This window comes from Labeo rohita, chromosome 8, assembly GCF_022985175.1.
Source record: "Labeo rohita strain BAU-BD-2019 chromosome 8, IGBB_LRoh.1.0, whole genome shotgun sequence".
Lineage (NCBI taxonomy): Eukaryota > Metazoa > Chordata > Actinopteri > Cypriniformes > Cyprinidae > Labeo > Labeo rohita.
In genome coordinates, this window is record NC_066876.1 from 31,377,115 (window position 1) to 31,398,734 (window position 21,620).

Here is a 21,620-nt window from a genome sequence, read left to right on the forward strand (position 1 = left end):
AATCATTTGATTCAGATCAGAACTTTAGATCGGGTTCGCGAATCATTTGATTCAGATCAGAACTTTAGATCGGGTTCGCGAATCATTTGATTCAGATCGGAACTTTAGATCGGGTTTGTGAATCATTTGATTCAGATCGGAACTTTGGATCGGGTTTGCGAATCACTTGATTCAGATCGGAACTTTAGATCGGGTTCGCGAATTATTTAATTCAGATAGAAACCAATAGGGTTCGTGAATCATTTGATTCAGATCGGAACTTTGGATCGGGTTCGCGAATCAATTGATTCAGATCGGAACTTTAGATTGGGTTCGCGAATTATTTGATTCAGATGGGAACTTTGGATCGGGTTCGCGAATCATTTGATTCAGATCGGAACTTTGGATCGGGTTCGCGAATCATTTGATTCAAATCGCAACTGCAGATCGGGTTCGCGAATCATTTGATTCAGATCGGAACTTCGGGTTCGCGAAACATTTTATTCGGATCGGAACTTTGGATCGGGTTCACGAATCATTTGATTCAAATTGCAACTGCAGATCGGGTTCGCGAATCATTTTATTCAGATCGGAACTTTGGATCGGGTTCGCGATTCATTTGATTCAGATGACTACGGAGGAAGCGCGGATCGCGAATCATTTGGATTAGATCGGAACTTCAGAACGGGTTTGCGAATCATTTCGCGAATTAAATGATTCGCGAATCGCGATCCGTGCTCCGAGTACTGTTTTGAAATAATGGTCCGCGAGTCATCATTCAGATCGGGACTTCGGAGCGCGGATCGCGAATCATTTGATTTAGATTCGAACGTTCGAGCGGGTTCGCGAATGATTTGATTTAGATCGGAACTTCTGAGCGGGTACGCGAATCATTTGATTCAGATCAGAATTTCCGAACGGGCTCGCGAATCATTTGATTTAGATCGGATCTTCGGCGCGGATCACAAATCATTTGAATCAAAACGGTATTTGGTGTGTGTTCGCGAATCATTTGATTCAGGACTTCGGGCTCGGTTTTCTCATTTTAGTTAAATAGTGGCTTTACTATAGTAAGAGTTTAGTAACCATGTTTTTTTGTATAAAAAATACCATAGTTAAACTATGGTTAGTGTCCTTAGAGGACATGAATATGAGAATGAATATAAAGATACTGTTTTTTAGGATGAACAGAGTTTTAGATAGTTTCCATGTACTTGTCTAGATCAACTTTTAATAAAGAAAAGAGCCAGATTTTTGTTTACATATGTGAAATTTAGCTAGCAGAAATAACAAATTAAGTTATATTTTTCTATATTCTCTTTTCAGTAGTTAAACAATCCAAAGAAAACATCTTTAACATAGAAAGAAAAAAGTTCGAAAAAAATTAGCCACTGCTAAGTTGTCCCTAGCAATAATTTTGATCAAACAATTATAAATGTCTGTTGTCTGCTATTGTCTCTACCAATGCCAAAATCAAACTTACACCATTGTTTTTAATGTATATAAGTGTATATATTTTAAATTGGTATCACACATTAAATTTGACATCATTGCATACTTTGCATGTGCTTCACTTTAATTTTGCAATTTTATTATGTTAGTATATTTTGATTTATCTTTTTTACAGTTTAAAATATAAGACATTGTTTGAAAAGACAAACTTTATTTGAAGTCCTTAAAAATAAAAAAGCAGTTCTTGAAAAGTCCTAGGACTTCATTTGACAGTATCTGTATGAATCCTGTTTACATACATATGTACATACACACTAATTCTCTTCATTGTAATGAAAAAACAGTGAAGTATTTATGCACAGCTGCTATATTAGTTGTATAATTTATGCAGATGACTATGACTGTTACAGTAATAAGAATAACTTAATGCACAATGTTAAAAGAAAACATAATGGTAGAAAAGTTTTTATTGTTTTGCAGTAAAAAATAACTTTTATGATAAAGCAAATAATTTAAACAGTGCACAAAACTTAACTGTCCTATAATTTTCGTCTTTATGTAAAATATCCTATTTTTATGTTTTGTTTTCGAGGATAAAATGTAACTTGGACATGTTGACATGTTTATATAAGATTCACAACACAACAAGTGTTTTATACTCCACTCAATAATGATGATGTTATAGCAGAATATAAAACAAATTATTAGTTGTAACACAAACATAAAATCAAGGGTCCCCAGCAGTGGAATGGCTTGTTCCTGTCAAGCATAAATAATATATAAAAACAATACTATATACAACAATATTGCGCCATTATAGAGTTCAAACAAAGAGCAGCGTTGCATTATAACAGCTAGAAGCGTCGAATGCAGTTCCATCATGGCATAACAGCTCCTTCTCCCTTTAGATATGAATAATTTTGGGTGAATCGCTGAAGTCTAGCGTTTGAACACCTGCTAATTGAAGCAACCAGTTGATGGGCATGTGGTCCAACCGGTTCATGTCAAAATGTGCAAAATGAACCTCTGGACCTGAGGAATAAAACACAATGTTTAGATTGTGTCAAGATATAGAAATAAAAGCAGAATCAGCAAGCGTGTGACCTGGGCCTACAATCAGGGCTCCGCCTTGCTGCAGCGGATCTCCCTGGAAGTCAAAGACAGGGCTCGTCATGGCATGCCACATGCTCTTCAGACTCCCGACGAGCAAACTGGATTTGACATGTGGACTGCTGGAAGCTACAAATGCAGATAAAAATAAGTGTGTATTTAATCAAGCATATCATTCTTTAGCACACAATGTGCATACAATGACAAAAAGCTTCTATTTTCATGCATCTATTTTAAAAATGTAATTTTATGTCTACAAAACGTTACTGAATTCTATAACAAGCACACTTTTGCTCCAGAGCAACTGTATTTAATATAACCCACATGACATGAAGAGACAAAATCAAGCGGTACTAGTGGGTCTTACGTGTTTCCATGTATGTCTCTCCTCTTCTCATTCCAAGTTTTTTGTAAATTTGTCTCTCCGGATCAACATACATTTCATGAGGATAGCCTGTCAGAGAGCAGAAACCCTACAACATAAAGCGATCACACATGATAAAAGACAATCTTTAGGAAGAATATTTTCATATTATCATATTCAGATTTTTTTCTATTGTTAAAATAGTTTCTGAAAACGGAGTCAAATGAACGTCCTAAAATATCAATTTGTCTCATTTTTCCAAACAATACCACTTTTACTAAGAGCTCTGGAACAATGCAGATTTAGTGCAGTTGCTCAGACTTCTTACAATCATTCATTGTTTGAACCAGCTGGAATTAAAACTGCTTGACACTCTGTTGCTTGCTATATTCATGTTGCTCATGTTTTTCGGACTAGTAAAACTTAACAACTATGGAAGCTCATTTCCACAATGAGATAAATAAAAAAGCGACATTTTCTCTCAAAATATGGCATTTTTTCCCTGCAGTTCTGAGTTTATATTTCACAGATTTGATCATATGAGATGCAAACTTAAAATTCTGAGAAAAAAGTCAAAATTGACAGATAAAAAGTAGTGATGGCAGAACCTTTTCGAAGCTTCGAATCAACTGAATCAACTTGATTCGAAACACCACACGCTGGCGACGCCTGCTGGTCAAAATTGTGTAACTATAACAAAAACTAAGCCCAAACATGCATTAAAAGCTTTTACAAACCCACAGCAAATGTCTTTTTGAAATTATAATGCATTCATGCAATTAAAAAATAATAAATTTAAAAAATCTATTCAATACCATTAAATAAGAAGAATGCTAACCACTGAAGTTCTGAAACTGTGTAAAAACTTGTTGTCGTTTGCAGTTTTTGATCCATCACGAAAAAAACAAAACTGCAAGATATAAACTAAGAATTGTAAGAAAAAGCATGAACTATGAATGAAAAATCTCTTTTATATTCTTTTAATCCCATTGTGGAAACAGACTTCCGTAAACAACAGATTTTTCTCTTTGAGTCTAAATTTTCAAGACATATTTTCAGCTATAATTGTAGGATGCATTAATAAACCTATCCTACCTCTATATGACACCATGATGACTGTCCAATCACTACCAATCTGACATTCGATTCCTACATTTGAGAGAGAAGGAAAAAAGTTATGTATATTCAACATTACTATGTACTGACTTTACATTAATATATTTGACCAAATATTATATTATTACTAATAAAAGTATTTAACATCATTTTTGTAATATCATCCCTTTACCTGCAACATATTCTGAGGTATTTTCCCCAAATCCTCCACATATTCTTTGCATGTGTAGCACAAGAAATTCTGTAAAACATTTGAGAAAACATATATTAAAATAACATAATACATCACATAATGTAAAGATAAGGCAAATGTTATAGCAAAAGTTCTTGCAAAGTCAAGCTAAAACCCCAGCACGTTTATGACCTGCTTGAACTGTCAGTGTGAATCAGAAAGCATTCACACACACGTCCAACATAAACACACGAGATGGAACATGATTCTCTTACCCTGACGAAAATAATGATCGCTTTGTTGTGTTGAAACAAACTGTCGAAGGTTTTAGAGACACCGTGCCGATCAAATATCAGACAGTCACTGACATCAGAGATGCAGAGATCGTGTGAAGTGGGTTTGCTCTCGTGAACAGAGCGAGCGATCTGTTGCGTTATCGGGCGAACGGCAGCCATGGCGTTCAGTTCTGCTAGGCAGAGTTATTTTTAGGAAGTTTGCTCCGGCACGCCCATTCCTGCTGGATCACGGACAAATAAAGCCAATGCGCCCACATACTGGAATTTATGACTTTATTTCTGCTCCTTTATTTCCATTCCAACTATTTGAGCTGAACAGTTATATGAGAGTCAGACTTTGACTTCATTCAATCGATCCGAATTCTTATGAAGTTGATTACTTTTCAGTAAACCTTTTAGTAAACGTGCGAGTGTTGAGAATAGTTAATATTATAGTTCCTAGACACTAGTAACATAGCAATAATAAAATTTCATATTTACGTTGGGCTGGAATGAAGCAACAAATATAGATATTTAATCACAATTATACGCAGTCTGTACACACTAGCAGAGCGATCTGAATCAAAAGATTCGCGGACCCGCTCCGAAGTTCTAAATCATATGATTCACGATATGCGCTCCAAAATGAATCGCGAATCAAAAGATTCATAACCGGCTTAGATCCGATCTGAATCAAATGATTCGTGAACCCGCTCCGATCGAAGCCCCGATCTGAATCAAAAGATTCACGAACCCGATCCGAACTCCCGGTCTAAATCAAATGATTCGCTCCAAAGTCCCGATCTGGTTTAAAAGATTCACAAACCTGCTCCAAAATCCCAATCTGAATCAAAAGATTCGCGAACCCGATCCGCAGTTCCGATCTGAATCAAAAGATTCGCGAACCGGATCCGATGGTTGGCGAATCATTATTTAGATCGAAACTTCGGAGCGCGTATCGCGAATCATTTGATTCAGATCGAAACTTCGAAGCGGGTTTGCAAATCTTTTAATTCATATTGGAACTTCGGAGCAGGTCCGCAAATCATTTGATTCAGATCAAGACTTCAGAGCGGGTTCCCAAATCATTTGTTTCAGATCGGGACTTCGGAGTGAATCTTTTGAGTCAGATCGGGAGTTCGGAGCGAATCATTTGTTTCAGATCGGGACTTCGGAGCGAATCATTTGATTCAGATCAAGACTTTGGAGCAGGTTTGCAAATTATTTGGTGATCTGGTATTACAACTTATTGATATAATACTGATTTCACTATTTGTCCAATTACTGAGTCACTGTGAAGCAACAAATGAAGAGCTTATTTGCAAAAATAGATAAACATTTTCAAAAATCATGTTTTTCATTATGTTATTATTGTGTTTTTTTTTTTTTTTTGTTATTTTTACTTCATATCAAAATAACTGCAGTTTGACTGAGATTAACTGGAATGTACAATGAGAAAACATGATTTTTAAACAATTATTAAAAACTGAGTTACCTGTTTTTGCAAATGAACTCTTCAAATATAGATTTTTATTAGTATTAGATTATATGCAGTCTTCATGGACACATACAGGCCTATATGCATTTAGAGTGATTATATGAACTGTTTGGTTAGCATGGTCTGTGGCAGACTTTTCTTCATGTCAGGGCAACAATGCAATAAACAAGAAATAAATATTAAGTGATTTAAACTGTAGACAATATTGTCCTTTGCTCTATTTCGCTAAAGAAAATGGTCAAACAAAGTCATGTTGTGCGTCTCTGCAGCAACACACAGCGACCCATTCATAAACAACTGATGACTTTTTCACAAGTAAAACTGTGAAGTGCTAGCCTAATAATATTGCAAATAATTAATATTATTATTCATTATTCAAAAATGTTATCTTAGTCACCTCAGAAATGAATGTACAAGAAAAAAGTGCTCTAGAAATAAATCTGATTTGAGTTGTAACTAATGTTTTTTTTTTTTTTTTTCACAAATACAACTGCAAGGTGATAAAATATTGGGAACAATTAATATCATTCTTTATGGACATTGTATCATGGTTCATTAGAATGAATCATCCTAACCGACTCGCTAAAATGAATCTTAACTCCCGACTCTTCAACCGCAGTAGGGGTTCGATCTTCAACTGGCTGGCAGGAGGTCACGTGACCTGCCAGTGGCGGGCTGGTGGCTGGAAGTCTCAACGGCTTTAGATCTGCGAGTATAACGCCTTCTCTATCGCTCTCGCTGCAAGGAAATACACATTTTATTGTTATGAATGTATTCTTATGACTCTGTTCTTTTGTATGATTGACGTTTTAGTTTTTTTCACAATTAAAGCAGTCAAATGAACATGATCACGACTGGTTGCTTACTGACGCTTCGCTTAAATTCGATGGGACAATAACCTGCCAGTTGCGAACACGGCCATTTAACACTTCATTCATAATAAACCTCATAACATGTCGACAAATTAAAAGCCTAGACCCATAAGAAGATATTAATGATCATGAAATAATATATTTCCTTGTAGCAAGAGTGGTAGAGAACGCGTTAACCTCGGAGCGCTCTCGCGGCTGACTGACTGAGCTGCCGGTGGAAGCGACAATAAGCTGCCAGTTCAAATCACGGTCATTTGAACCCTTTATTCGTAAGAAACCTCCAAAAAACGTCAGCAAATTAAAAGACTAGACCCATAAGAATATAATAATGATCCTGAAATAAAAAAATGTCCTTGTAGCCAGAGTGGTAGAGAACGCGTTACACTCGGAGCGCTCTCGCGGCTGACTGAAGTGCAAGTGGAATCTGCCAGTTGAAATCACGGCCATTTGAAAATTTTATTCATAATAAACCTTCATAAAACGTGGACAAAGCAAAAGACTAGACCGAAAAGAAGATATTAATGATCATGAAATAATATACTTCCTTGTAGCCAGAGTGGTAGAGAACGCGTTACACTCGGAGCGCTCTTGCGGCTGACTGACTGAACTGCAAGTGGAAGCGACAATAAGCTGCCAGTTGAAATCACGGCCATTTGAAAACTTTACTCATAATAAACCTTCATAAAATGTGGACACATTAAAAGACTAGACGCATAAGAATATAATAATGATCATGAAATAATATACTTCCTTGTAGCAAGAGTGGTAGAGAACGCGTTAACCTCGGAGCGCTCTCGCGGCTGTCTGACTGAGCGGCCAGTGGAAGCGACAATAAGCTGCCAGTTGAAATCACGGCCATTTGAACCCTTTATTCGTAAGAAACCTCCATAAAACGTCAGCAAATTAAAAGACTAGACCCATAAGAATATAATAATGATCATAAAATTAAAAAATGTCCTTGTAGCCAGAGTGGTAGAGAACGCGTTACACTCGGAGCGCTCTCGCGGCTGACTGAACTGCAAGTGGAAGCTACAATAAGCTGCCAGTTCAAATCACGGTCATTTGAACCCTTTATTTGTAAGAAACCTCCATAAAACGTCAGCAAATTAAAAGACTAGACCCATAAGAATATAATAATGATCCTGAAATAAAAAAATGTCCTTGTAGCCAGAGTGGTAGAGAACGCGTTACACTCGGAGCGCTCTCGCGGCTGACTGACTGAGCGGCCAGTGGAAGCGACAATAAGCTGCCAGTTGAAATCACGGCCATTTGAACCCTTTATTCGTAAGAAACCTCCATAAAACGTCAGCAAATTAAAAGACTAGACCCATAAGAATATAATAATGATCATAAAATTAAAAAATGTCCTTGTAGCCACAGTGGTAGAGAACGCGTTACACTCGGAGCGCTCTCGCGGCTGACTGAACTGCAAGTGGAAGCTACAATAAGCTGCCAGTTCAAATCACCGCCATTTGAACATTTTATTCATAATAAACCTCCATAAAATGTAGATAAATTAAAAGACTAGATCGAAAAGAAGATATTAATGATCATGAAATAATATATTTCCTTGTAGCCAGAGTGGTAGAGAACGCGTTGACCTCGGAGCGCTCTCGCGGCTGACTGAAGTGCAAGTGGAAGCTGCCAGTTGAAATCACGGCCATTTGAAAACTTTATCCATAATAAACTTTCATAAAATGTGGACAAAGCAAAAGACTAGACCGAAAAGAAGATATTAATGATCATGAAATAATATACTTCCTTGTAGCCAGAGTGGTAGAGAACGCGTTGACCTCGGAGCGCTCTCGCGGCTGACTGACTGAACTGCAAGTGGAAGCTACAATAAGCTGCCAGTTGAAATCACGGCCATTTGAACATTTTATTCATAATAAACCTCCATAAAACGTCGGCTAATTAAAAGACCAGACCCATAAGAAGATGTTAATGATCATGAAATAATATAACTCCTTGTAGCAAGAGTGATAAAGAACGCGTTAAACTCAGAGCGCTCTCGCGGCTGACTGAACTGCCAGTGGAAGCGGCTTTAACCAACCAGTCGGAATCACTGCCATTTAAACACTTTAATCGCGCTAAAAGTAAAGAATTGAACAGGTTCACAATAAGAAATTAAGCACAAAACACAAAATCTGTCGAAAATCTGTTGTTGCTGAAACTTGTTGAGGCATACTGAAGCTGGCAGCTGCCACCAGCCCCTGACAGGTCACGTGAAGCTGAAGATTGAACCCCTTCTCTCAAACGCTCAAAAACGCGTGTTTTGTAGCAGTGGCATATAGTTGAAAAGGGTGTAGATGATTTGGAAAATTCATAAAATCTTGTTGCGAAAGTTTGCCGATGCCCAAATAAAAACGGCTTTGAGTATTCTTACGTTTTAATGGTTAACAAAGTAACATAAGATTGAAAATCCATCCCATTACAATGCAAGTATTCACCTGTATGCATTCGCATCAAGGATGTTTACAAATGTTATAGCGGTGTTTAAAGAGTTCCCTTTAAGGCACAGATGATTGGCCATCGCCTCCTTACAGACAGATAATCTGACCAATGAACGGCCGCTCTCATCTCGAGCCGTGGGCGGGATTTCCTCTGTTATTTGAAATCCGGAAGTGTTTTGAAACATTGTAGCAGGTTGACACAGCAAGCGCGCGTTTGCGGTGCGTTCGCTTCTGTTTCTGTGTCGCGCGGATTATGAGAGCGCGGGAAGGAGGTGCTGAGGGCCGCGTGAGCTGGTGAGGATTGGCGGGTTTTATTGTGACAGTTTTTCGGTGTTGCTTCTTTTCTCACGAGGGAGTTTAATGGCGTCGTCCGCCACTATCACTCAATGAAACACAACAACACTAAGTGACGAGCGCTCAGCCGTGTGTAAACAGTGACAGCAGTGGCTATCATTGTTTCCCAATGTTTATACGGTTCCTGCTGAGACATAACAGCAGCACAGAGCTTTACTCACACATTATACCTGATATCTTAGACACATAATGCAGCCCTGCTGCTCTATATACTCATTATCCATGCAGAAAGTACTGTGGTGCTACCATGGTACACTTATAGACCATAGTACGAATGGATTACATGCTCATGGTGTTTATATGGTTACATTTGTTAACTTAGTAGATGGACATTCAGTATTGGTCTTCCTCTGCTTCATGCTGGTGCAGTTGTTTGTTTATAAAGTAATTTGTAAGACTTCTGTGTGTTTCATTGTTTCCACTGGATCAAGTGTCTAGTTTTGTTCTGTCAGAATGGTTTTTAAGTTCTGGAGTAACTAGAACTCAAACCACAATGCAACAGCCACAAGATACTTTGATATGGCTTTATGTAGATAGGAGTCAAAATCTAATTTTCAGAGCAAAAGATGCTTCTTCAATCTAATTTCTGCAGTAAATGTTGCTTATTTAAAAGTAATAATGAGTCTTCCATGAACTGTTGGGTCTGCAGAGGTCTTCTGTCATCAGACTAAACTGCAGAAAAAATGATTGTTGTCAAACATGTTTCCCAAACATACCTCCTGCCTGCTATTGGTCACTCAAACCAATAGCCCCTCCCCAACTCATTCTGTTGGATAATTGAGTCAGAAGTTGACATGTGCTGATCAGTGATTTAAATGTTACAATGTTGTTGTGAACCTTTGAACACGTGATTCTGAATGTTAAACATCACAGAAAAGTTTGCAACATTGTGTGTTGTACTAATTTGTTCCCTAGATTTAGTAAATCATGTCTACATTGCACCAATTCATTCCTTTGTTGTAGTAAATTGTGGCCTCACTTTAGTAATTTATTCTGTTGTTTTAGTAAACTATGGCCACGTTTGCCATTTTGTTCTCTCGTTTTAGTAAATCGTGGCCATGTGGTACTAATTAGTTCCCTGGTTTTAGTAAATTGTTTCACTAATTTGTTCCCTCGTTTTAGTAAATTTTGGCCTTGCTTTAATAATTCGTTCCCTCGTTTTAGTAAGTCAAGGCCATGTTGTACAAATTTCTTACCTTGTTTTAGTAATCTGTGACCTTGCTTTAGCAATTCGTTCCCTCGTTTTAGTAAGTCAAGGCCATGTTGTACAAATTTCTTACCTTGTTGTAGTAAACTGTGACCTTGCTTTAGTAATTAATTCCCTTGTTTTAGTAAATTTTGTCCTTGCTTTAATAATTTGTTTCCTCGTTTTAGTAAACAATGGCCATGTTTTGCTACTTCGATCCCTTGTTTTAGTAAATCCAGGCCATGTAGTACTAATTTCTTACCTTGTTTTGGTATTACCTTGTTTTAGTAAACCGTAACCTTGCTGTAGTAATTCATTCCCTTGTTTTAGTAAATTTTTGGCCTTGCTTTAATAATTTGTTCCCTCTTTTTAGTAAACTATGGCCACGTTTTGCTAATTTGTTCCCTCATTTTAGTAAGTTGAGGCCGTGTGGTACTAATTTAATTAGTTCCCTGGTTTTAGTAAATTGTTGCATTAATTAGTTTCTGTGTTTTAGTAAATTATGTCCATGTTTCTTTTAAATCAAGGCCATGTTGTACTAATTCACTCATTTGTTTTAATTAATTGTAGTAATGTTGTATTAAATTATTACCTTGTTTTAGTTAATTGTGACAATTAAATCAAATTAGTACAACCTGGCCATGTTTTACTGTAATGAGAAAGCAAGTTAATAAGTTTTGGGAACAAATTCTTAAATCTAGGCAAGGATAAATATAATTTTGTCTGCATTTCATGTTGCACTAGTACCAGATCTTTTACTGTTCAAGCCGCTACTTTGGTTTGTTTTATTTAACAAAAATTAGAACCTGTAAATATGTCTTCAACCAAGATGTAAGCAGGTTTTATGGTCTCATTTTCTGTTTGTAATTTTCCTTTGTTGGTCTCTCGTTCCCCAGAGTCACCGTGAATCATCTATATGGGCCATCTTCTCTCAAAAAATGGTTACGGCCTGAAGAAGAAAACACGGAAGCTGCGCAAGAAGAAGAGGAGGAGGAACTGCTTCCTTCAGGGTCCCTGCATGCTGTGCTTCATCGTCCACGGCACCAGCGGGAGCGTTGAGGACGATTGGCCCTTTGAGAGTGCGGCGGCAGCGGCGTCCAGACTCGCCGAGCGCTACGTGTCATTGAACTCACCCGAGGAGTGCGCCAAGTTCCTCCTCTCTCCGGGAGAGCTGGCCATTTGGGAGGGCCAGGGTCGGAGCCTGCTGTCCGCTTTGCCGGCCAAGCTGATCGGGCCCCCGGCGCTGTTCTGTGCCGTCGTCCCTGCCGCAGACTATTCGGAAATGGTGTGCAAGCGCAAGTGTGCTGAGCTGCAGCGGTGTACGCCCCGCAAGCAGCAACGCTGTGCCTTCCAGGAGGCCATGGAGAACGGAGAAGAGCGAGGAGACGCCTCCGCTCCGGACAGCCAGTGCCTCCTTCCTTCGCTCTGCCCGCTGCCTTCGTCCTCCTCTTCTTCCTCTCCTTCAGAGGAGGACGGCTCCAGCGCGGGGCGGTGTACAGACACGGGCAGCGCCGCGACCTCTTCCTCCTCCTCCACCTCCTCCTCCTGCTGCTGTCAGCTGTCCCAAAACGAGAGCTCGGAGGAGACAAAGAGCGCTGAAAATACAGACACATCCCACATTAACCAGCTGCCCTCATCTATACTGCTCAAGGTCTGTGAGCTCATGTTTACAGGAATAGTTAAATGAAAATGGGCCATCAAAGATTAGGATGAGTTTGTTTCTTCATCAGATTTGTGTAAATGTCATTCCATCATTGTCTCACCAATGGATGTGAATGGGTGCCGTCAGAATGAGAGTCCAAACAGCTGATAAAAACATCACGCTAATCCACAAGTAATCCACACCTCTCCAGTCCATCAGTTCACATCTTAAGAAATCCAAGTCATTTTTAACTAAAATACGAGTCCGTAATCAATAATAACGCTTCCTTCAGTGAAAATGTGGTCTGGTCTGAATCAGGAGAGAAATCTGCACAGATCAAGCACCATTTATAAGCCAAAACAACTCTAAATAAATATGTGGCTGGATTTTGATGTGAGAGAAAACAGGAGATGGACTTTTTCACTGGAAGAAGTGTTATTATGGATTATGGACTTGTATTTGAGTTAAAATGTGGATTAAAGTGTGGATTATTGTGATGTTTTTACATTACAGGCGCAACATTTTTTTTCCATGCATTAATAAATTGAGTTTTTGGGCTGTTTGGCTTTTCATAATGTGTTTATTAAGACTAGTGGAACAGAAACCTCCAAAATGCACGTTTAAGTGTTTATTTTATTGCAATTTATTTATTTTTGTCTGTAGATTTCAGTTCCAATCCTGTTCCAGCTACTGAGGGTGTTGTTATATATCATTTACGCTGATTTATGTGTAAATGTGTATGTTTTCTGTCTGTTGGCGGTATTTTCTGGTTTATGGAGCGTCCAAAATCCCCTTTATAAAAAGAACAAAATCAAACAAGAATTTTGAACATGGCTATCTGATTTACGTTCGGGAAATGTATGCAAATAAGTGCATATTTAATAAGGTAATGCGCAGTTTGCGTATTTAAATTTAATTTTATAATACATGCAGTATATATATATATATGGCAAGCGATTAATCGCATACAAAATAAAAGTTTGAGTTTGCTTAATATATGTGTGTGTACTCCGTGTAATTATTATGTATACATAAATAAAGCACATTCATGTATATATTTAAGAAATATTTACAAGTATATGTATTTATTATAATTTCTATAGAATTTATATATATATATTTATATATACATATACATATACATATAAATAACATATTACTCTTAAATATATACATGAATGTGCTTGTGTTTATATATACATAATAATTACACAGAGTACACACACATATATTAGGCAAACTCAAACTTTTATTTTGTATGCGATTAATCATGATTAATCGTTTGCCAGCCCTTATAAATCGTTTGCCAGCCCTTATAAATAAAGATATATATATATATATATATATATATATACACACATATACATATACATATATATATATATATATATACATATATATATATATATATATATATATATATATATATATATATATATACATATATACATATACATATACATACATACATATATATATATGTATATATATGTATATATATATATATATATATATATACACACACATATACATATACATATACATATACATATACACACACATGGACTGCCACTCAAAAGTGTGGGATCAGTGAGACTTGTAATGTTTTTTAAAGAAGTTTCTTATGCTCATCAAGGCTGCATCTGTTTGATCAAAAATACAGAAAAAAGCTGTAATATTGCAAAATGTTATTACATATAAAATCATATTTTTTTATATTTTTTAACATTATTTTATATTGTAATAACATTTTGCAGTATTGCTGTTTTTTTTCTGTATTTTTGATCAAATAGATGCAGCCTTGATGAGCATAAGAGACTTTAAAAAACATTACAAGTCTTACTGATCCCAAACTTTTGAGCGGATATATATACACGATACCACAATACCATGTTTATTGTACAGAAAAAATGAGCAGCATGATACTGACTCAAATATTGTTGAATTCAAATAACACTTTAAGTTCAGTACAGATCTTGATTTGTCTATTTGAACTGATAAACAGTTCATTCACTTAAAAATGTGTTCTCAGGTGTTTTCTCACCTGTCGGTGAAGGAGAGATGTCTGGGTGCGTCTCTGGTCTGTAAGTACTGGCGCGATCTCTGCTTAGACTTCCAGTTCTGGAAACAGATTGATCTCAGCGGCCTCCAGCAGGTTTGTTCTTAATATTATTAAAATTTATTAAATACTGTTTTTTTTTTTTTATTTTGCAGTAAAATATATTACATAATAAAAATATTAAAATAACACTGATGTGACCACACTGTGTTCTCTGTCTTGGCGCAGGTTAAAGACGATCTCCTGGTGAAGATCGCATCCCGGAGGCAGAACGTCACTGAGATCAACATCTCAGACTGCCGTAATGTTCAGGATCACGGTGTTTGCTCCTTGGCGTCCAACTGTCCCGGTCTGGTCAAATACACGGCATACCGCTGTAAGCAGCTCAGCGACGTGTCTCTGTGCACCGTCGCCGTCCACTGCCCGCTCCTGCAGAAAGTTCACGTCGGGAACCAAGACAAACTCACCGACAACGCTCTCAAACTGGTGAGTGTTTTTTGGTCACTTGATGGATGCATGGAATAAATATGTGTGCTTATGAGTCATTAAGGAGTCATGTTTCCATGTGTGCATTTTAATATGTATTTTGGGATATAGCATAAAAAGCACTGGAAAGTCTATGAATGAAAAAAATTATGCACTTTATTAAGGAGTTTTTTTTTTTTTTTTTTTTTTTGTTCTTTAAGAAAACATGCACATGAACTATGATGAAAGCAAACATACAAAATAATTTCCTAGATGCACAACAAAAAAGTCACATAACAGAGTGTGCAAAGGAAGTAGTTTATTATGAAGGAAGAAAGGAGTCACAGGCTTCCCCGTTTACAGCAAAGTTCTTAATGTTTTATTACAGAGGAAGTGAAGGTTTTGTTCTCTTGAACACATTTGCAAATAAAGCACCATTTTCATCCCATGTCTTATGGGATATTCTAATTTGTTGCAACCAAATATATTATGATGTGTGTAATTTCATATCATGGTAATGGTAATGGTTAAAAAAATAAATAAATAAATAAAATGTACAATGAAAAATAAAATAGTAAAAATGTAAATAAAAATTATAAATATTTAAAAAGTATTTTAAATTAACAAGTTATTTATTTTAAAAAAATATGTAAATATAAAATAATGTATAATTTGTACAAATATTTAAAATAAAACTATTTAAGTACTTATACACGGAAAGAAAGAAAAAAGGAAAGAAATATTTTTTTGTTTAACTGCATGTGACCATTAACTGACCAATGTTCGTATGGGTGCTGAAAATTCTTGAAAATGCTTGAACTTCTATATTTTTAAGGTTTGAAAAGTGCTTGAATTTTGACTAAAGCGCGTTAAACCGATTAAAATTCTAATTGCATTGCTTTCATAATTAATCACTCTCTGATTAAATAATTTGCCTTGTAGATATTATGGAATGCGTAATTTTATATCAGGATAAATGTAAAAAAAAATAAAAAAATAAAATATATATATATATATATATATATATGTGTGTGTGTGTGTGTGTGTGTGTGTGTGTGTGTGTGTTTGTGTGTATGGATTTGATTTGAAAAATGTACAATGAAAAATAAAATGAAAATCTTTACAAAAAAATTAAATAAAAATGAAATAATATTAAAAATATTAAGTACTTTTTAAAATAAAAAAGAATATGATAAAATAAAAAAGGTTGCTTTTTAGATATTATAGTACGTGTAATTTCATATCATGGTAATGGTACAATAATATTTTTATTTTTTCAATGTTTAAAATAAAAAAAATCTATATTTAAAAATGTAAAAATAAAATAATAAAATAAAATAAAAATAAATATTTATATATATATATTATTATTAACTCTGTGATTAAATAGTTTGCTTGGCTGTAATTAAGGAATATTTTGTTCTGTTAAATCATGTTTACTGTATTATATAATTTGTGATTTAATATTGCATGAAGTGTATATATATATATATATATTTTTTTTTTTTTAAATGTATCTGAGCAAAGCTATGCAGATCTGCTTATGCAACATCTGGTTTATGAAGTATGTTAATGTGGTGTTTATGCTAATAAATAATTTACCACAGCTGTTAGGTGCATGAAAATGCACTGTATAAATGTTTGAATTTTTTACTTTTTTAATTTGTAGTGAACTGTGTGCATGGTTTGTGTGTTTTGTGCAGTTGGGCGAACACTGCAAAGAGCTGAAGGATGTGCATTTCGGCCAGTGCTACAGCATCAGTGACGAGGGTCTGGTGTTGCTGGCACAGGGATGCAGCAAACTACAGCGGATCTACATGCAGGAGAACAAACTGGTACGTGCCATCATTATGCATTCAAGATCGCTCTCTGACTAGTTCAGCATCAACCACTGGCTGGTTAGTGGTTTTGTGTAGATTGTTCTGTCTTAGTGGTTTTGACTTTAAAGACACAACTTTTCATCTGAACTTTTGCAACTTTGTGCAACACTTTACAACACTTCGCTGATCTGCTGTGAGCAGTGATCGTGTGATTATTCATAATCTGTAGGTTTTCATGAGCTATGGTGGTTTTATGTCATGCGGGGCTTCTGTCAGTTGATTCAGTGATTCATGAAGTGAATAGTGAATCATGCTTTAAAAAAACCCATATGCAAATACAATACATGTGCATATTTCCATATGAAATATTTTGTCATATAAAGTAAAAACACATTGAACAACAGCGTATGCAAAGGAAGTAAAGCAAAGTTTATTATGCAGGAAGAAAAGAGTCATAGGCTTCCACGTTTGCAGCAACGTTTTAATGTTTTATTACCAAGGAAGTGCAGATTTTGTTCTCTTGAACACATTTGCAAATAAAGCACCATTTCCATCCGATGTTTTATGTGATATTCTAATTTGTTGCTGTATGACAAAATATATTATGGTATATGTAATTTCAAATCATGGTAACGGAAATCTAGCCAATACAGATGTGTATGTTTATATACTATTTGTGTAATACATTTTTGGACATATATATCATGCACTTGTATATCCAGCCTAAAAAAAAAGAGGTATAAAATATTTAGACACATTTAAAAAAAAATATACGAAAACATGATGCCAGGTGAAAAGGAAATTCATTTCAGACACAAGGTATATGTTCATACATTTGTTGATTCATTTATAAAAATACAACATACAAAAGTGGGAAAAAAAGAGATGCGTTACAAAAAATAAATAAAAGTAAAATGTGTAAAAAAAAAAAAAAAAAATCGATTAAAAATATGTAAAAAAAAACCCCAAAAAAATAAAAATGCTTAAATATATAATAAAAAACAAATATAAAAAAGTAATAAATAAATAAAAGGTTGTTTAAAAAACACAATATTAACATTAATATTACATTAAATAAATGTAAAATGTGCCACATTTAGCCAGGGTGGCCTATTTTCATCTTTAGTTCCAGGGTAAAGTAAAATAAAATAACAAACAATAAAATAAAAAAAAAAAATAAAAAACAATAAAATAAAATAAAATAAAATAAAATAAAAAAAAATAAAATAAAATAAAATAAACAATAAAATAAAATAAAATAATGTAAACAATAAAATAAAATAACGAACAATAAAATAAGATAAACAATACAATAAAATAAAATAATGTAAACAATAAAATAAAATAAGATAAACAATAAAGTAAAATAATGTAAACAATAAAATAAAATAACAAACAATAAAATAAAATAAAATAAAATGAACACTAAAATAAATTAAAATAAAATAAAAACAATAAAATAAAATGAAAAACAATAAAATAAAATAACAAACAATAAAATAAAATAAACAATAAAATAAAATAAATTATAAAATAAAATAATAAACAATAAAATAAAAAACAAACAAACAAACAATCAAATAAAATTAAATAACATTTAATTAAAAAAAATTAAATAACATTTAATTAAAAAAAAAAAAAATACATGAATACAACACTTAACACCTGAAATCCCCAAAAAATTTTCACCGTTTTTAATTTGACAACAACTTTTCCTTCTTTCTTTTTTTTTTTTCCTTTGTTTTACAGAAGGAGAATTTGTTTGTTTGTTTGTTTGTTTTGTTTAATTTATTTTCACTGGGCAAAACAAAGACAGATTTTCACACAACTCTCTTCTCTTTCTGTCACTGAGCGTTAGAGTACGACTGTACATCTGTAGCTCTTTCTGCATTCATGTTTTAGCATTATTTATGTATATATTGATCTGTCTGAATCTGTGTGCTTTCAAGCCATGGCATTCATTGTTTGTGAATAAGGACTGTTATTATCCCATCAGTCAGTCTGCCTTCATTATATTCATTATACTTATCAAATCTGTCTGTGCGACTAAAATTATTTTCTTAATTAGTGTTTTTATCTTGTTTTGCTTATTTATTTATTTATTTTGTTTTTTTTTAATGCAAAACAAGACAAAACAGGTCTTTTTCTGTGTGAATGTTTGTCCGCAGCCACTGGAGGTCAGTGTTGTTCCACTGATGAGAAAAGACTGTGTGGTTTTGTGGAAGTGCTTTATAACAGACCTTTGGAGATTAATTGTCATAAAACACAATCTGGCGTGTATTTGATGTGCATTAGACTGTGATCGTAACTGTGAGTTTGAGCTCTTCATTGCTGGCAGATGAGAAACGCTTTGAATGTGAATCTGCTGCTCGTCTGTGTAAGTGTTTTTGAGGCATTTTAAGAATGAAACGTCTCCAGATACCTAATAATAACAACTGTGGATCAGATTTCTCACCAGGCTTTTCCAGATGTGTGGTTATTGGCGAGGAATTCAACGTCTGTGCTGATGGCGTGTTGCATGTTATATTGAGTTTAAAAAACTGAGTTCACAACCTGATTTACTTTGTGATCTGATGGATTTCTGAGTGAAATTAGTTGTTCAATGAGGCTAAAAAATATATTTTGTCTGTCCATACTTATTGAATTGTGCAACCTGGCTGTTTTATTCCAGAATGAGGCCAGCCCTGAATGTGAGTTTGCTTTAGTTATCTGTCCATTGGTTGTTAACTTTAACTAATAGCTTGCATTGTTAGACCTAGGTGATGTCAGGTGAAAAGGAAATTAATTTCAGAGATGATAAAACATAAAAAAACAAAAACAAAACAAAACAAAATAAAAAAAACTTAAGTCATTAACAAAATAAATACATGAAATTCTGTAAAAAATGAATGAATAAATAAATAAAAAAATGTGTAAAAATGAGTACAAAATGCATAATAAAATGTGTAAACAAAAAGAAGAAATATATATATATATATATATATATATATATATATATATATATATATATATATATCTCAAAATAAATATCAAAAAAGTAATACATTAGTAAATAAATTAAAGGTTGTTTTAAAAAAAACACAGTATTAGCTTTAATATTGCATTAAATCAATGTAAAATGTGCCTTTTTAATCTTTAAAAAAACAAAAATAAAATAAAATAAAATAATAAAAATAAACAAAAATCAATACATGAATACAAGATTTTTAACACTGAAATCCCTAAAAATGTTCACAATTTTTGATTTGACAACCAATCCTTTTCTTTCTTTCTTGTTTATATATTAAAAAAATGTAAAAAAAATGTAACAAAATAAGTACGTGCATAAATGTACTTATAAATTAAAAAAAAAATGTGTATAAAATAAATATAAATGAATAAATAAAAAATGTGTATAAAAATAAATGTAAATAAATAAATAAATAAATAAATAAATAAATAAATAAATGTGTAAAAATACATACAAAATACGTAATAAAAAAAATTAAAAATAATATGTGTATTTAATATTTAAAATGTAAACATTAAATAAAATGAAATAAATAATAAATAATAAAAAAATGCAAAACAAAACAAAATAAAATAAAATTAGGGAAAAAAAATGAATACATGAATACAACATTTTAAACACTGGTATTCCTAAAAATGTTCACAATTTGTAAAAAAAAAAAAAAAAAAAAAAATCTGTAAAAAATAAATAAATTTGTAGGTACAAATACATACAAAATGAGCAATAAAATGAAATGAAAATATGGAAGAAAAAATGTATACATAATAAGTAAATAATGCGTAAAAAGTTAAGTCAAATTAAATATTAAATTATGAAATTAAATTAAAAATAAAACAAAATAAAATAAAATAAAATAAATCAATACATGCATACTTTTTCAAAAATGTTCACAATTTTTAATTTGACAACCAAACTTTCTTTCTTTAATAGAAGAAAATGATTTTGTGTTGATTTTGAAGTTGTGTGTCTTATTGGAACACATTTGACTCTGTTTAACAGCTCTTTAGATACTGAATGACGTAAATTATTCAGGTGAGAGAAACAGAGACATTTTACAGAGCAGAAAGAGAAAATCCAGCTTAATTAATTTTATAACCTAAATCAAACGATTTAAACCAAACATGTGTTAAACTACAAGAGTGTGATTTGAATGAAATATCAAATACGAGTCGTCATTTGTGTCATTATATGGGTCAGTCATGACGTGTTTCCTCACTATAGCGTGTTCCTCTGTCGTCTGTGAAACCGTAAGCGTGTCTTTGGTTCCCCTGGAGAGCGAGATCAGGCGAGGCTCCGCTCCGTCTACTCGTGACATCTGAATCCTCTCTCTCCTGACGGCTCCAATGTTTTCGGTGACAGATCGTACAATTGTGGCCCTCATTTACAATAAAGGGCCCGGGTCCGGTCCGGCTGCTAATGGAGTAAAACGATCCGGCGTCTGTCTCTCCCAATCAATGATGAATAGGGCTGATCCGCAGATGGGCCGCTCGTCCTCGCACACATAATTGAATAATTAAAAAGCTGGAAGTCGTTTCTGTGCGGTCGGAGCTTCTCCTCCTTTAAATATCGGACTCTTCTGGAAATCTTTAGGACCGACTGTTTACTCGCCCTCGTGTCGTCTCGAACCCGGATCATATTTACCTTTTGTGTTAAAGCAATTTTCTTATTTGTGTGAACTGTTTCTTTAAGATGCTGTTACACTCAGAAACATTTTGAATTGCATTTTTATTCTCTTTTAATCTGTATTTGTGTCTAAGCATAAACCTTACCATGTTAAAGAAACACAAACAAAT

At 34.1% G+C, this 21,620-nt stretch overlaps 2 protein-coding genes across 6 annotated transcripts in view; one reads left to right on the forward strand and one right to left on the reverse strand.

Annotated features, from left to right (window-relative positions):
* Positions 1-1,536: 1,536 nt before the first annotated feature.
* prxl2c (peroxiredoxin like 2C) lies at positions 1,537-4,682 on the reverse strand. 2 transcript variants are annotated; one of them, XM_051118079.1, is made up of 6 exons: positions 4,469-4,682; positions 4,194-4,262; positions 4,001-4,054; positions 2,909-3,014; positions 2,546-2,670; positions 1,537-2,463 (listed from the first exon to the last, which is right to left on the reverse strand). In XM_051118079.1, the coding sequence occupies exons 1-6, from the start codon at positions 4,646-4,648 to the stop codon at positions 2,431-2,433; spliced, it is 567 nt and encodes a 188-aa protein (XP_050974036.1). In that variant the 5' UTR covers positions 4,649-4,682; the 3' UTR covers positions 1,537-2,430. The 2 variants fall into 2 exon arrangements, with proteins under 2 accessions (XP_050974036.1, XP_050974035.1); XM_051118078.1 differs by having other exon boundaries at positions 2,536-2,670.
* A 4,775-nt stretch (positions 4,683-9,457) lies between these two features.
* fbxl17 (F-box and leucine-rich repeat protein 17) overlaps positions 9,458-21,620 on the forward strand; it is a 269,969-nt gene continuing 257,806 nt past the window's right edge. Inside the window, exons 1-5 of one of the 4 annotated variants that reach the window (XM_051118072.1) lie at positions 9,458-9,585; positions 11,728-12,482; positions 14,506-14,628; positions 14,761-15,018; positions 16,701-16,832. In XM_051118072.1, the coding sequence (XP_050974029.1) occupies positions 11,748-12,482; positions 14,506-14,628; positions 14,761-15,018; positions 16,701-16,832 (1,248 nt within the window). In that variant the 5' untranslated portion in view covers positions 9,458-9,585; positions 11,728-11,747. Of the gene's footprint in view, positions 9,586-10,771; positions 10,893-11,504; positions 11,610-11,727; positions 12,483-14,505; positions 14,629-14,760; positions 15,019-16,700; positions 16,833-21,620 lie in introns of those variants that run through there. The other 3 variants (XM_051118073.1, XM_051118074.1, XM_051118071.1) reach the window with 3 other exon arrangements.